The following is a 17,118-nucleotide window of genomic DNA, read 5'->3' as shown; positions in this document are numbered from 1 at the left end:
CCATATCTGGGAGCTAACTATCCTCCAGGATAACAACGTTCTCCCGAACAGAGCCAGGGTCATCCATACTTCCAGAAATTGGTAGTGGAGAAGATGGAATGACCTGCAGTGAGTCCAGACCTCAACCCAATGCAACACTTGTGGGATCAGCTTGGTGTAGATACCAGTGACCAACACAGCCTCAACTGGTTGAAGGATGGGACACCATCCCACAGCAAAATACAGTAAGACCAGCATGAGGAGGAGGTACCATGCTGTTGCGGCTGTGTATAGATATTCCACACATTACTGAGGTCCCAGACAGTGTAAAATGAATAGTGCTTTTTTTTAGTATTTAAATGTTTTTTATTTTTTATTTTTGCTGTGGTAAAGTGCAATAATTTCTTGTAAGAGCATGGGAATATTGCAGGGGATTTTGACCCATTTTAGGGGGCACTACCCACACATAATGCTGTGTTACTCATTCCACAAAAGCAAAGGTGACTATTAAGGCTTTCCAGTGATGTATGATACCACACCTGCTGATATTATCTGAGGGGAGAAATAACTGGCCAAACATAAATTTCCTTGCTTTTTGTGCTAAGTTTATGAGACATGAACAAGGGGGCGGAGCCAGAAATTTATCTCTTTCTTTGATTTATTTATTTATTTTTGTCCTAATTTATTTATTTTTTATGTTGCTCTTTTGTTTTTAGCACATAATGATATAGCGTATTATTATGTCTTTCTTTCTTTGTTAATCATATACGAAGGCATGACTGTCATGCATGTTTCGTGTTTTATGTAACTCTCAACTGATAGAATGATCCAACTGTTTCTATCAAGATTTCTGTCTTATTAAGTAGCAGCCTGAACCGTTGATCAATGCTTTCATGTTGGTTCCACTGAATTCAGACTCTACCATCTGACTCATCAGACCAGCAAAGTTTCTCCATCTTCTATCATCCAGTGTTGGTAAGTTTGCGTGAATTCTAGCCTCAGTTTCCTGTTCTTAGCTGGCATGACTAGATGTATTAAATTGCTGCCGTGTGATTGGCCGATTAGCAATTCCTTAAAAAAATGTGGCTAACAAGTGGTTTGGTTGAAATGAACACAAGACTTACATTTGAAACAAAAACTAAAAGTGACGTAGACGGAAGGCCCACGGCAGGTGTTTGGCTGTTTATTAACTCAGCTGTGGCAGCCATGATTCAGATCATTCGCTGCTGTATATGAACAGCGTAAAAGTGAATTACTTTAATGGGTCAAACCTAATTTGCTACAAGTCAACTCTTCTGTTCGCTTCCTTCAGCTGCAGACAGATGATGATTATTTTATATTACCTAAATTAGGTTAAAATGGGAAACTGCCCCAAGCAACCCAGCTCCCCAGAGGCCTCCCAAACCCACATATTCATAGTGTAAACCACAGCTCGTCTTTTTGTCCATCACATGATGGAAAATTAAAACACTGTCGAAAGATGCACATAAAAATGTAATGTTGTAGACTGTGCTGATGCATGCAGCAGGGTAGTGATATGTTATTATATATTAGACTAATGTGCCATTTTTACTGATTTATAGATGTAAACAGTATTTAACTTACAAGGGTGGAGAACATTCAACATTTATTTGGCACAAAGCATTAAACTGCATGGACATTTTAATGCAATACCTTTAGATCTCATGTATTTGAGTAAATATGTTATACTCTAATGTTCCACACAAAGATATTCAGACTCAGTAAAGCTTTCAAAACACTTTAATTTTTATCCTCTATGCCTCCCAAATGAGAAGCTCACAAACAACATTTCCTTGGTGAGTTTTAACAAGGCAGTGACACATGTAGCTCACTGGATATATAGCATAAAATGAACATTGCCTTAACCTGCACCAGTCTAAAAAAAACTCAGACAGATCAGACCAGACATGTAAAAAGATTTGTATGAGCTGGCTCGATTCTCTAAAACACAACAGCATATAACAGCATTAAATATAGCCATTTCCTTCATTCACATTGATAGAAAAAATAACAAAAAAAGTGACCATGAGCTCAAAGACAGGAAAACACGTAGACCTACCTTGTATATTAACCTTTCATTTAATACTTTAACCATAATATAAATGAAAGCAGACTAATATCACATGCTTTATTTACATTCAGAAATGAGGCTAATGAGAGATGGAGACAGTACGAGTGCACGCTTGCTGCAGCTGCATTCATGCGCTGCTTTAACAGAGAGGTATCGTACGTGTGTGAACGCACCTCAGCAGGCTGACTTTCACTTGAGCATCACAGAGCCGTTACCAAGGGAACCAGCCATTTCCATGTGAACTACCACCACAGAGATCAAGCAGCTGTGAGCAGTGACGGCACATGGAGGGAGGAGGGGGGGCAAAGGTCTGATTATATGATTGTTCATCACTTTTTGGATCTTTAGTGCAATTCTAAATATCCCCAAAACTAACTTTATGATCAGATTTCTGATCAGTTTCACGGCTGATTGTATCAGTTGGTGTTTGATTAAAACACAGCTGATGTTCAGGCATCAAATATGAGGAGCTCTGTTGACATCTGGCTTCCTTTGGGTTTAGTTTAGGCCCACATCTGGTCTCAGAATGTGACAAGGGCTGATTTGTGATCTGCTTAGGCTAAGGTTCATTCACACTGATGATGCCACAACACTGATGCTTCCCCTAAATCTTAAGGGACATCTTTAAATTTTGTGGGTTGGATTACCTAAATTACAAGTATCTTGTGGTCAGAAGATAAAAATATGCAACATTTTGTGTTGTTTTTAGAGCATATAGTTAAATTAGATGTAAAATACATAAATATTGATGTGAAATGTTGACTCCAAAGTCCATTCAGAGTTATTTTGAGTAACAATAAAAAGCAGCAAATCTTCACAAGAGAGAAGTTTTGCTTGAGAAGAGAAATTTCCTATAAACTTTAAACCCGAGGTCACCCAGTTGGGGAACAAATGGTGTTCTTGCTGCAACTGTCTGTACTTAAACCTCTCTAATTTTGTTCTGCTTCATTTTATCAGTTGCAGAAATAATGTTCACATTTTGTAATATGAATTAATAGAGCTACAGCTGCATCATTTTAAAGGGATATTCCCATAATTCCCATCCTGAAAGTATTTGTTTTTTAGTCAAGCCTGTATTATTTCATTTTTGCTGTGTTTTATCTTCATTTTTTATCACCAGTGTACAGTATTCTGGTGTTAATGAATCTTAACAAATCTGGTTGCAGAACTTATATCATTATGCATGTACAATTTTTGAGTAGAGTTTTTAAAAAATAGGAACAGGACTCAAAGCATCAACCCTGATGTGTGTATTTAAGCTTGAACAATCATTACTGATGTCAGAGGCAGCAGTTGACAAAAACTAAATTAGAGTGTCTATTAAATTTCTATATATTTAAGTTACTGACATTCTGGGGTATCATTGACCCCAGAGAGGGCAAAGGCTGGGGGAGCTTGTTATAAAACAAATCGATATAGATAATATCATGTTGGCCATATAAATATGATGTCATGATACAATCTCAGCAGATAAAATCCAACTAAAATTGAATACACTCTGTTTTTGAAGGGATTTTAAAGTTCCTTTGCACATATTTTCAATTGAATTGGCAAAAAGCAGAAAGTCTTTCAAGTTTTCTGATAATATAAATATGCTTGGCATCAATGTAGTGAAAGTCAGACATCATAACAGCTCCATATTAAAACATCTAAAATGTAAAAATAGTAACATAGATGACGGCATCTGAGTATGGAATAATAATAATTTTATATTTCCAGGACAAATCCTGAAAAAGGCTTCTGTAGTTTTGCTAAACTGGCATCTAATCTTTCTGAATATGTGTCGATGAATTTGGCCACATTACAAACAGCAGAGTCAAACAATATTAGTAAACACACAACTGTAAAGTCAAATTACATATCAGTTAAAAGCTAGAAGATGTCAGTTATGCCCACAATATACACAAAAACCTTTTTAAAACACCAGACTGAGCGACAGAAAATAAAGATGAGACGTGCAGATAAAAATTTGATCTTTCAGGGCTACAAGTATTCATCAATCCTGATCCTTTTTAAATTTTTTTTCAATCCATTTTCCACTCTGATTAATGGTTTGGTTTACAAAACATCAGGCAGTATGTGAGAAATAGCAATCATAAAGTTCTTCGCGTCTAAAAAAACAAAAGAAACTCAGATTTATACCAGAAGACAAAGTAAAAAACAAAAAACAAAACACAAATCCTGGAAAATGCTTAAAAACTACTCAAATTACAGCAGTTAAAGTTTCTATGCTGCAGCATAATCATGACTGAGAGACTGAATATCAAGCCTGAACATTAAATCATCTGTTTTAGAAACTGTAAAACCAACAGGAGCAGATGCTGAATGAAATAAACAGAAATTCAATTTTCAAGGCTTTGAAAATCCAGCTCAGTCTCAGCGTCGACAATGTTCACACCCACCCACTCACACATGCACACACACACACCCACACATGTACACACACACACTCCACCTGACAAACAGACTTTTACATCCATGGTTAACACAAACAGGTCCTGTCTCATGTAGCCCTGCAATACCCATCCCCTTGGTCAGGGTGTGAGGGGAGATGCTGTGCATATTCACTGCAGATACAGCAGGTGTGATTATGGCTGAAATAGAGGAACCAAACCAAATGCTGACAGCTCCCCCTGCTGGTTGGACACTGGCGCTGCAGCTGTTCAAGGTGTCGTTTTTAAAGCCTGAGTAGAAAATGGCTATGCATCGATGATGCTATGAGGTGTTTATGGCTACCAACTACGACACGGTTCGATATCAAGACCAGTCTGCTCAAACACACACCCACACACACACACACTTCTAAACTAGATGTTTCTCTGTCTTATATTCATCCCTTTTCTACTTTTCTTTTCGGTTTGCATTCCTCACATTTTCATGCATCTCTAACAACACTGATCCAATTATAATCATGCTATAAGTTTTGGCTTAGAACAATTTTGTTTTTAACCTGATCATAAACACCCTTACTAATCTTTGATAGGTACATAGTTTTTTTTTTTTTACTAATATTCATATAGTAAGCCATAAAAAATAAATCAATACACGTGATTATCATGTAGCGCTTTTGGGACTAACAAGAGTAATCTGAGTGTTCCTAATGCATCATCACATCGGTGTGCTGAATATATTGCAAATATACTGTCATATATCCTACAATATAAGCAGGTGGTGCATTATATACAGTACAACATGTTCTGGATGTTTACAGAGTATGGATAACACATTTCCTTTTATATCTTAAATATCATATTTGATCATATACTTGACATACACAGAGGGAGCAGGTTCAACATCAACAAATGACGGAAATCCACCGTAAAAATATTGAAAAACAAAAACATTCAGGGTCTGCCTGGTGAGTGTCTAAAACAGGGGTTTTTAAATGAGTGGTTTAAGTACAGACAAAGGTTACATGTGCTGGAAATGGCACCGGCATGACGAGGATGACTCAACAGAACCCAGAGAGCAGCTTACGCTCTCAGTTTTTGCCCTCAAAGTATTAAAAGCCCTAAACAAAGCTGTGCTGGATGCAGGCATGCGGATCGCTGCAAAAAACAAACATTCGGCCAAGAAAGAGAACTGAAGCACGTCACAGGACAGAAGCAAAAGCAACCAGGAAAGATATGCTCAAGTAGATGTCTTTTAGGAGTATTGTGAACTTCTACTGATGCTGTCGACTCTACCCAGCCATGTGTGGCCAGAGGAAGGGAGGAGCCGCGTCATCTCATCATGTCGTACGGTGTAGGCAAATGTAGCTAAAATCTGTCGTTTCCGGCTCCTGCGTGGAATGCAAACACATCATGGAGATGTGGCAAAAAAAGGAGCTGGAATGTAGTGGCTCCATTACGCCTGGTGATGTTTTTTTAAGTCTATTACAGCACTTTGCATCAGAGCGGCAATTCAACTAAAACCAAATCATGAGTCATCTATAATGTGATGACAATTCAAAGTGTGTAAACATGTTTGGTCCCAAACAGAGAAAAAGACTGAGAAAAAAAGGTCGGAGAACGTGGCTAGAGAGGTGTCCTGACAGAATGAAAGGGGAGAAAAAGGAAAGGATGCTGGATGCAGGTCCCTGTGTGGTGCCCTGTTTGATCCGTGAGCAGCCTTTTTATCTCTGCACAGTCTGCTGCTGCACCTGGAGTTCTTAAAAACACCTCCTATCTGCAGATCGCTGACCTCCCAGCTGTTCCTCCCACCTCCTGCACCCCTATCCTCGCTGGTGTTTCCCAGCCACTGAGCCAGTCACAGGATCTGAACCTCATCTGTTAGATGAGAAGATCGGGGTGCCGGGTGGGGCGTCGTGATTCAGGGGAGGGCGTGGGGTAGACCCCTCACTCCTGCTCCCCCTTCAAGCAGAGCTCCAAACCCTCCTGGATCTCAAATAAAAACCTGTGCAGGGAGACAGCTTGCCGCTGGCAGTGCAACGTCGTGCCGCTCCCGGCGCCCCCCCCGCCCCGTCTCACTTCTTGACGGCCTGGCGGTAGCTGTGTCTCTGGCCTTCCTGACGAGGCTTGCTGCTGCTGCATGCGCTGGCTCTGCTGCTGTTCCCTTCATCCCTGATGCTGCTGGCTTGGCTACTGTCCTGCAGCGTGGGGCTGGAGTGAGCCCTCTGCAGGCTGTTGTCCTCCAGGAGCAGTGACTCAAACAGAGACAGGTCGTCCTCCCCACTTCGGATCTTAGCTCGCAGCAGCATGATGTAGGTCCCGTATCGCGTTTTCTGCAAGAATCATACAAAAAGAAGAAGTTATCAGCCAGAAAAACAAGGGGCTGCCTGAATGTAAATGATAGTTTTCATGTTAAGCTCACTTCAAAGTCCAGATACTCGTCACGTTGGCGGTACTCTTCCAACTCGCGGCCTTTGACTTTACGGTCAGGAGGATAAGATTTCAGCTCAGCCAGCTCAGTGGAGATAGTTCTGAATCGAGTTTCATGGGATCTGACCTGCTCCTCCTAAAAGCAGGAGGTCAAGACAATAAGGAGGCGTAAGGAAGACGAAACTATCTATTATTGACTTTACTGACAACACTGTACAGATCCTGATGCAGAATACAGCATAAAGGCAACTGCACCTCTGCAACTTTCAAATAATAAAGCAAAGTGCAACAATGATGCACCAGTCCCGCCTTGAAGGGGCCATGTGAAAGGAATACATCCTTGTCCTGTTCCTCGACCAGCTCCCTTTAAAACAGCTGTTTTCATTAACAATTACCTCAGGCAGCTTCGACATCGTCCCCGGCAACAGCGGCCGGCTGAACTTCTTCTGAGAGCCGATGGCTGCCGGAAAGGGAGGAGCTGAGAACAATGCAGCCACTGTGTTGATGCGAGTGATCCAAGACTGCATCTGCTCAGCATTCCTGTGATGGATAATTTATGCACACACACAGCAGTTACAGAAAATGGACTAAAAACACTCCCAAACACATATGTTCATGTAGTAATGCTTCCCCTCTGTGATACTGGGCTCTAACATCAGTACGTGTGACTAACTTTTAACATCAAAGGGGTAATTATGAGAGAATTCAGCCCTGCTGTTGACAAAGACATGATTTTGGAGCCAATTAATACACGAGAGGAAAAAGGACCTGTTTTACACTAACAGACCCATTAGGGACCCATGAGAAATATCAGATCGAATCAGACAGCCTTGCTTAAAATTCCCAGGAGAGACAGAGAGAAAAAGAGAAAGACAAAGAGGAGAGATAAAGGAGGAGGAGAGGGGTGCGGTATCTGGGACAAATGCAAGCTGCAACTGGAGCACAGAGCCTGTCCTCCTGGGGTTTGAAACATGTGGCCACTCATGTGCCACTTCCTGGATCCTGCCAACACACTCACACCTCCACCTTCACTGATATGTGTGCTTCATCTTGATCTGCATCCATTCAAGGCTAAGCGCTTCGTTAACAGATATATTATATGGCCAAAAGTCTGTGGACACATTGCTTTGGTTTTACACTAACAAACAGTATCATCAATAGTAAAGTATAGATTTTTACAAATAAACTGGTACAACCAGTGATTAGATATGTGAGGCGTTATGTTTAAAAAGATGAATATGTTTGTGTTTTTATGGTCAGCAAATTTTGGTTTCTGTTAGATTAGATTTCTGTAATCTTTTCATATTTGTTATGCTCCTCAGCGTTAATCTGTATTCCTTGTATGTGAAGATTTTATATTCTGGTTCAGTTTATGTTGTAGTTTGCTTCTTGTGTTGATTGTAAAAGTAAACGTTACCTGTAGAGTAAGGTCAAAAAAGATGTATAAAATCATACATCTAGGTTTAGCGTGTTTTTTGTTTGTGAGAATATAATTAAAAAAGTAGAAAGGTAAGGGGACATTGTGTAACATTTTCTGTATATATGTGTAATCATAGGTGTATGAACACATTCTCATTAGCAAAGAATTTAAAACTTGTTTATACATATGACGGGTAGGCTGGTAGGGCAGTGCCATGACGGTCTGTGACATTGGACAGTGTTGCTCGATACCATGGTTACCATGGGCAGCATAACAGTAGTTCCTGCTAAAAAACACCAGCCTCGTTGGTGCAGAAGTTTATGTTTACGTGGTTTGAGTTGCTTTCATAGTCACAGTAAATGCCGCTTTCAGTCGCGGTAAAGCCAGACAAAAAGCTGGCATGAAGGCTTTAAAAGCTGGATTTTACTGTGACAAAAAAACAGTTTCCTCATCGAGCTGTTCCCCCTGTGAGAACCATTCTTCCTTCTAAACACAGAGGAACCATATCTGACAGTTTGACTGGAAGGAGTTTGCAATATTTATGAAATCCCAGACCTCTTCATCAGAGTGAACACTTCATGAACTATCAGATGACATGCTTTCACCGGTGTTGTCGAGGCTTTTTGACACATGGCGGCTACCGTTGTTGCATTAAGTGTTTGAGAAAGTGAAAAAAATACAAACATGACATGCAAGTATTACAGTTGTGGTTTCTACATCATAAATACAACCATGTAAGGTGCAGTGTGTAACAAAGTAATAAAAAAAAACAACATTTCTATAGATATCACTTTACAAAAAAAAAAAAAAAAAAAATGTTTTCATTATCTTAGAATTAGTCATTTATATCTGCTTTCGTGGGTCCACACACATGACAGCTGCTATATTTGTGTCACCATTTTAACTATGGTGTGAGAGCCATCTAATCTTTAAATCTACAGTATCAGAGTTATTTGTTCCATCTATCGAACAAAGAAGTACCAACTTTGAGGGTTCAAGGCCACTGGATCCACTTGCAGACAAAAACATGTTTGGACAAAGTTTGGCCGCTGACAGCCACCGTCCGCTTACAACAGTGCTTGGCATTAGAGGTAATTTCTTTTCCCATCTTTACCACCAGATGTCACTAATTCTTACACACTGTACCTTTAGTCTATTAAAGTTAATGACTGAAAGCTACAGACAGAATAAAATCAGATAATGTTAAACAGTTTGTGTATCTGTACATAAGCTGGGTATTTACTGAAATAATTCTCTGATCTTTCAAGTATGATTTGGCTTTAGCAACTGACAAAAAGTGCCTTTTCATATGCATGGTTTATATCTCCATGCTCCAGTATACCTGATTCAAACGAAAGATCAACCATGAAGTTTGTCATCAAGTTCTGCAGAAGCCTGTTAATAACGTGTTAATCTGAAAGCCGTGTTTTGAAGCATGGAAACATATAAAACATGCAGGGCAGTGGGTCAACAGGACAAAGAGGGAGAAACGTCGTTCTACAGGCTGTGCTGAAGATAAGTCATTCAATAACCGTCTCTCAAGGACTTTCATGATGTGAGATGTCAGGGCAACTGGTCTGTAGTCGTTTTGGTTGAGATGGCTGGAACAACCAGGATTTTCACAGCACAGGAACCTTCTTCTGACTCAGGCTGGGGTTGAAAAGGCGAGGAAGAATCCAAATTTGATCAAATAAATTTTAATTAGAAAAATCCAAATTTTTAAAAATAAATTCAATATGCAGCAGAACAACAAACCCAAACATACAGTTGAAGGTATAAAAGATCATTGCAATTAACAAGAGTGCTGCAACAGACTGGTTGACCCCCACAGAGCCCCGACTGCATGGATCATCACGGAGTCTGGAATTACATGAATGATGCTTGGCAGCAAGCTGACACACCAGATGGTTTATTATATACAACCATCTGGGAAACTGTTATTGAAAAGTGTTTAGAGAGTGGAAAACATTCAAAAATACTTTGAAAACGCCTGAATAAGTCATTTGTCTATTCCCATCTACAACAGATAAACTTCAACCTGTTAGATCAGTAGTGAGCTGGCAAATCAACCTCCTGCCAGAGCCAGACAGGAGAAAACAATAAACAGTGTTTTCTATCAGTTAAAACTCTCCAGCATTTATGTTGGTTTTCTAAAAAACACTTCTATGTAATGATATAACTGATGCTGGAAGCAGCTATGTAAACATTTCTAGGACATCAGTTTAGTCGTTCCAAAACAAAATGCTTTGCTTGCCGTCAGCTCCTGGTTTAAGTTATCCTTGAATTTCAAAAGATTCCAAGTTTCTCACAAGATAAAAACAAGGTAATCTAAAAAAAAACTATAAGACAAATCAACAGCGCAAGAGGTAGACCAAAGCTCAGCATCAGGAGAGCTGAGAGAAGAGACAGGATGCAAGACGGACCGAATTAGCCGTCGCTAGGGGGCTCCAACCTTACCTCTTGTGTCAAAAACAAAATCAATATCAAAGTAGTTAAACTTGAGTTCTATCTAACAGCCAGTAGGGGCTTTGTCTTTGTCTACAAAATGAAGTGCATTGAGGTGGTCTCTGCTGTGATGGACAAACTTTTACCCAACAGGAACGCATAGTATCCGTGTTTCTCCGTCAAACCCACTGCTTGAACGTACTGTTCAGGTTCAAAAGACCAATAAAAAACACTTAACTTAAATCTTTAAAAACCAGAGACCTCAAATAGCTGACATTACACTATTTTATACCGTTAATGATTTCAATTAGGTGTATTTCCCACTGATGTGGCTATTATAGCTTTGTGAGTCATGATAACATTACACCTGCCACATCCGTGGTCGGGATTTGCTAGATTAAAATAATTTTTGTTGAGGAAGCTCATCAAAATGACTTATTTATAAACTTTCTGACAGTTTCCAGACGTGCACTGTCATTCTCTTTCTATCTCCATAACCCGGGGTATTCTCTTCCATTTGATTTAGCTCCTTATCTGAGGACTCTCGGCTGCAAATCAAAATGAAATGACCTGCAATCTTTTTAAAAGTGGTCTGTTGTGAGATACAGCAATGCATTTAGTGGTTGAGCTCACAGAAGGAACACATCTAAACAAACCGGAGCATGCAGATGAATGTGGACATCTGTAATATGTTAAGCTTCATTCAGACTAAAAGGAGACATTTAAATTTATATTTAGTATTTGGTGTAACACTTCGTTTTGCAGAATCTCCACAGCCGAAGAGGTCAAAGTGTAAGAGAACAAATGTGGATAAGAACATTTTCACGTATTTAAATTTCAAACTCCGCAGCAGAAACTGAGCAGCTGACCATGCTGCTAAGTATAGCTGTAATTATTTGTTTAGTGTATGTTATGTCCATTTCAGCTCAGTGAGAAGCATGTAAATTTAGCATAATCAGACTCACGGCGCCTGGAAGAGATAAACCCTCCAGTCAGCGGTCCGCAGGTAGAAGACGTTGGGTCTCTTGCTGTAGTCTGAAGCCTTCATTGCCAGCGAGTGGTGGATGGACACTGCGTTCTTCAGGTCCTCGTCAGAGAGCTGCTTATCAGGCCGGTACTCCCCCTGACATGGCAAGAAACAGTTAATGTGGAGATTAACACCGAGGTGTCCTGATACTTGTTCTTCTGCTAGAGCCAGAGCTGGTGCAGGTGTTAGGAATAAATGTTTGTTGGTAGCAAGATTATGTGAAAGCAAGTTAATTTAATAAAACCTGGTGGAGAGATGGAGTTTGTGCAAAATAACTTGTAATTCATGAAGAATTAATGTTACTGTGGATTTGGGATAAAGTTCTCTTTATGTGGAGGAAAAAGTCTCTAAGCAATATTTTTAGCTGGATCATTTAAAATGTTATGGACTGGTTTGCTTAAAATTTCACCAAAACTTAGACATGAATAATTTCTAAAGCAGGTTAATACAAAGATTTTGGAGAACATAAACATTTAGAATAAGGGATTTCCATTTATTTAATGACTGGAATAAATAAATATTTTGGAAAAACTCAATTTAGCACAAAAAAATAGGAATGTCTTTATTTTTAATTGAGGGTTTATTACTGAATGGTTAACATTTTTGCAGATATATTCCCCAAATTCCTCTTTTGGGGGTGGGGAGGCTTTGAGTGATATTACAATTTTTATTTCTGCAAACCTGTTTTTCTGTTTTACAAAAAGTAAAAAGAGAATTTCACAATGAAAAGCAAAGGTGATGCATCTCAGCTCTTGTATACAAATCTTTTCTCTCTCCAGCTGACTCTCACAGGTCACAAATGCTTTTATACACTCACTGGCCACTTTAATAGGTCCACCTGTTCAATTGCTTTGATGCCACAAATATCTAATCAATGTGTTGTTGATGTCAGAGGTTTGATTGGAGATGACAGAAAGACAACAGGAAGTAAAATAAGCACTTGTTCCAACCAAGGTCTGCAGAACAGCATCTCTGAACACGTCCAGCCTTGAAGCAGACGGGCTACAGCAGCAGAAGACCACACCAGGTGCCTCCTGCCAGCTAAGAACAGGAAACTGAGGCTACAATTCACACAGACAAACGTTGCTGGTCTGATGAGTCTCCATTTTAGCTCCACATTCAGATGCTAGGCTCAGAATTTGGTGGAAAAATGAAAACATGGATCCATCCTGCTTTAAATCAATGTTTCAAGCTGTTGGTGGTTTATTTGTGTGGGGGATATTTTCTTGTCCCACTTTGGGCTCTTTAGTACCAACGTGGCCTGGTTTAACCACCACAGCCTACCTGAGTATTGTTGCTGACCATGTCCATCCCTTTATGACCACAGTGGAGCATCTTCTGATGCTACTTCCAGCAGGATAATGCACCATGTCACAAAGCTCAGATCATCTCCACCTGCTTTCTAGAACATGACGATGAGTTCACTGGACTCCAACGGCCTCCACAGCCACCAGATCTCAGTCCAGTAGAGCAGCTTTGGGATGTGGTGGAACGGGAGATTCTCATCATGGATGCAGCCGACAAACCTGCAGCAACTGTGTGATGCTGTCATGTCAATATGGAGCAAAATCTCTGAGGAATGTTTCCTACACCTTGTTAATCTATCACACCAAGAATTATGGCAGTTCTGGAGGAAAGAGAGGATCCAACCCAGTTCTAGTAAGGTGGACCTAATAAGGTGGCCAGCGAGTGTATTATCTTGCTACATTGCTGTTGTTTAACATTAAGCTTTCAACTGTAACAGAACAGCTGCTCAACTTCAGAAAACTAAAAGACACATGTGTTGAAGTCAGTCAGTTTGAAACTGATTTTATGGAAACGCTTCATGGTTTAACTTGATGTTATATTTCTGCATTGCTGCTTTCTGACATTGAACATGATTAAATACGTAGAGGATGGATAAATGGATGGATGAATGCAGCACCATCCATCCAACCATCCACTCATCCTCAAAATGTTATTATCTCAATCACATTTTAAATTTCATTCTTTTGTTTGCCTCATTTCCATCTAGAATGTTTTTATTCAGTTATGTAAAAGACTCGATGATTCACATATCAAATATATTATGCATATCAGTGTGGAGTCCAAAGCTCAGGCTGGTTCAGCTTCCTCTCTGTTCAGAAAGAGGTCGGAGAAGCAGCAGGCTGTAATTCTGGCAGAAGTTACCACACCGAAGTCGGGCCGGTCGCCCGTATGGGTCCTCTGAACGGTGCCAGAGCCCGACGGCATCAGCACATTATGTCACAACAGCTCCTGAAAGAAACTGCCTCATTGTGTTGTTGATTGGTGCTGCTCAGATAAAGTTAGTCTTTTTTAAAAAAATATGAACAATACGGATAAACGTAGACTAAGTTACAAATCCGCTGCAGTCAGGATGTCAATAGAGATGCTGTTTTTTAACTTTTTAATTTTTATTTACTTTTTGTTTGTATGATTGAGATAAATGGAGGTTAATGAGCATCAGTACAAAAAAGCATGATATAAAATGTGGAAATATAGCAAAGTATGCTAATTAATGATGCTGAACTTGACCCTTTGCAGGTATAAGAGTTAAAAAAACTTTTTTTGACATTTTCAGCCTGAGCAAAAATAATGAGTTAAAACATTACTATTTTGACAAATATCAAATTCATGTAATGTGTAAATATAATTGGTCCAACAACAGAACCTCGAGGGACCCCAAAAGAGACGTTTTAAATGCAAGAAAGCAGGAAACTTACTTTTTGCAGATAGAGAATTAGCCCTTTTAGGATGGCATAGAAGGTTTTCCATCCTCTCTTTCCTCTCGGTGCTAGAAGACAAAAAAATATTATTCTAATATAAATGTAAAAAAAAAGCAGCATTGTGCATATATTGCATTTATAATAAAAGAACAAGACACAACCAACGCAGTAACCATATAATATAGTGTCCTCTATCATAGACGCCATTTAATTATCAAATCCAGCTTTATGTTGCGTGAAAACACCAACAGGAAAACACTGATTCCCTATGAGAACATCCCAGCAGGAGACTGTTCTTTTTTTCTTATTTCATGCAAAGGCATTGTACAAAAAAGTGACAGAATAAAAAAAAGTAGCACATTATTTTAGTTTCTTCAGTGTGAGTGGTGAGGGTTAGGACAGTGTTTGTAGAGAATGTTGAATGTTTAGGTACGTATGTGTGGTTATCTCTCTATCGCCTTGATGGATTAAGATAGGGTTTGTTTGTACTGCAATTTGTTTTGTACAAAAAATACTTCCTAAATAAAGTTTGATTGTTCAGATGCAAGTATACCAGAATAAAATGCAAAACAAAATAAAAATAAAATTAAAAACAATGATAATAATATCAAAAATAGAAATAGAATCATGATCTTGTGGTAGGAATAAAAATAATGGAAATAAACTGAGAAATATATAATAATAATCTATGATGATTTATGATGCTCTACTCTTGTGAGTCTTATACAACAGAAAACTAGTTTAACGTGAGCAGCAGTGATGCTCTGCAGTGGTGGGTGTGTGTTCTGCAGCTCCGTACTGACCAAATGTTCCAAAGCAGAAGATGAATACTGAGTAAATATGAACTTTAGGGCCCGTACTTCTCTTTCCGTCGGAATCTGCGTGAACTTTGCGGACCAGGAATCCGTTCTTGTAGAGCAGCGTTCCGGACGGCTGTGTCCCGTCTGACAGGGGCTTCCCGCTGCTGCCCTCCCTCTTCATCGACCTGGAGGTGTCAGAGTCGCACAGGCTGTCCCCGAGCTCCGAAAACGACTTCCGCAGCTCTTCCTCATCACTATGGAGACAAATGAATCCATGGTGACCAACGCTTATGTATCATGCCTCATTAGCAACATGAATACACACATCATCATTCATCCTGTTCATTTGCTTCTCACTCTGTGCTTGTTACATGAAGAATGGCACCAACCAGCAGAGATTTCACAAACTTACACTTGTGCACATGAGTAATGTTACTGTCTGCTGCTGCTTTCACTCTTCAAGACATTTAGAAAGCATCACATCACTGAAAAGCACGACTTTTCCTTCAAAGCTTTGGTTGTGTTTCCTTTCCTGTCTGAACTCCTGTTCTCCCGAGAACAAAGTCCACACTTCTGGATCAAAACGTAGCAAAGGAAAAAAGTGACACCATCTATCTTGTTCCAGCTTTGAGGTGATAAACAAGGGCATCTTTTCCCAAAGGGCCAACTGCTCAGAGATGCCGAGGCATCACCGTTTCTCTTCACAAGATGCTGGAACAGGATACTTCTTTATAAACATCAAGAAACACTGAAGGTGGAAAAGGCTTCATTCAGGTTCTGAACAAAACCTCTGAAATTATTCTGACTCTAATAAGTAAACTGTGTGTTTGTTAACCTACCTGTACACAATATATCCTGTAATTGTTAATTGTTTGAAAGATTTTCTTTATTTTTCACATTTATGTTAATGTTGCTTAAAAAACACGTTCAAACTGCAGAGTTTTACAAGTTTTGTAAACTGAACTGTTTTTTATTAATATTTAGAACACAGAGTGGTAAATGGTTTGTATTTATATAGCACTTTTACCCAAAGCGTTTTACATTATACGTCACATTCACCCATTCACACACACATTCTAAATAAGCTCATGGACTCATTTCAAACCTTCAACATGTTTAGCTACATGATAGCATAGGTCCTTATAAATTATCCAAAAAATATTTAAGCTTTAAATTGGAGAAACACCCATCAGTTCAGTTTCCTGGTATTAAACTACCTGGTGATTCAGATGAGCTTCCTAGGATGAAAGTATGGAAAAGCTTGGAAGTCTATAACTTCCTCGCTTGTGGATGAATGCAAACAGTTTGGGTCAAGACCCTTGATGATGGATCCTGCACCAGTTCTGCTCATGTAAGTACAAATTATAGGTCAAAATTTACTCAACTCAAGCACCGTTGTTGACTTCTTGTTTAGCAACCACAATCTTGACGAGAAAACAAAGAAAGCAGCTATAATTATTTTGATTATCCACAAAATAGAAGAAGCTAACAGAAAAGGACCTGAACCAGCTGAAGTAACGTAACTCTGACTTGATTTGACTCTGTTCGTTTCATACTCGTGTATTTTCATGGAATCCGTGGTTTGCTCTCTCGTGTTCACCACACACACACTGGTCTACTCTGAGCTAGACTGACCACAACTTCATATTTTGCAACGGCTGCAGAGCATCTGTTGCCCATGTGAGCGACCAGAGTTCGATTCCCCAGTGGACGAATATTAACACCTTCCAGTTGGGTCCTTAGATAAGACCTTTAATGCTCCTGCCTACCCACTGTAAGCTGCTTTGGGTAAAAGTGTCTGATAAATTA

At 39.5% G+C, this 17,118-nt stretch overlaps 1 protein-coding gene across 2 annotated transcripts in view; it reads right to left on the bottom strand.

The window, feature by feature from the left end:
* Window positions 1-1,722: 1,722 nt before the first annotated feature.
* The window catches only part of LOC121632868 (PH and SEC7 domain-containing protein 1-like), a 99,455-nt gene continuing 84,059 nt past the window's right edge, over window positions 1,723-17,118 (bottom strand). For both annotated transcript variants that reach the window (XM_041974642.1, XM_041974643.1), the window contains 6 exons: window positions 15,370-15,563; window positions 14,507-14,577; window positions 11,722-11,879; window positions 7,287-7,431; window positions 6,884-7,027; window positions 1,723-6,794 (listed from right to left, as the gene is read on the bottom strand). In XM_041974642.1, coding sequence (XP_041830576.1) covers window positions 6,537-6,794; window positions 6,884-7,027; window positions 7,287-7,431; window positions 11,722-11,879; window positions 14,507-14,577; window positions 15,370-15,563 — 970 coding nt within the window. In that variant the 3' untranslated portion in view covers window positions 1,723-6,536. The remainder of the gene's footprint in view (window positions 6,795-6,883; window positions 7,028-7,286; window positions 7,432-11,721; window positions 11,880-14,506; window positions 14,578-15,369; window positions 15,564-17,118) is intronic.

This window comes from Melanotaenia boesemani, chromosome 21 (genome assembly GCF_017639745.1).
Source record: "Melanotaenia boesemani isolate fMelBoe1 chromosome 21, fMelBoe1.pri, whole genome shotgun sequence".
NCBI lineage: Eukaryota > Metazoa > Chordata > Actinopteri > Atheriniformes > Melanotaeniidae > Melanotaenia > Melanotaenia boesemani.
Note: the sequence above shows the minus strand (reverse complement) of the source record. Positions and strands in the feature narration are given on the sequence as shown.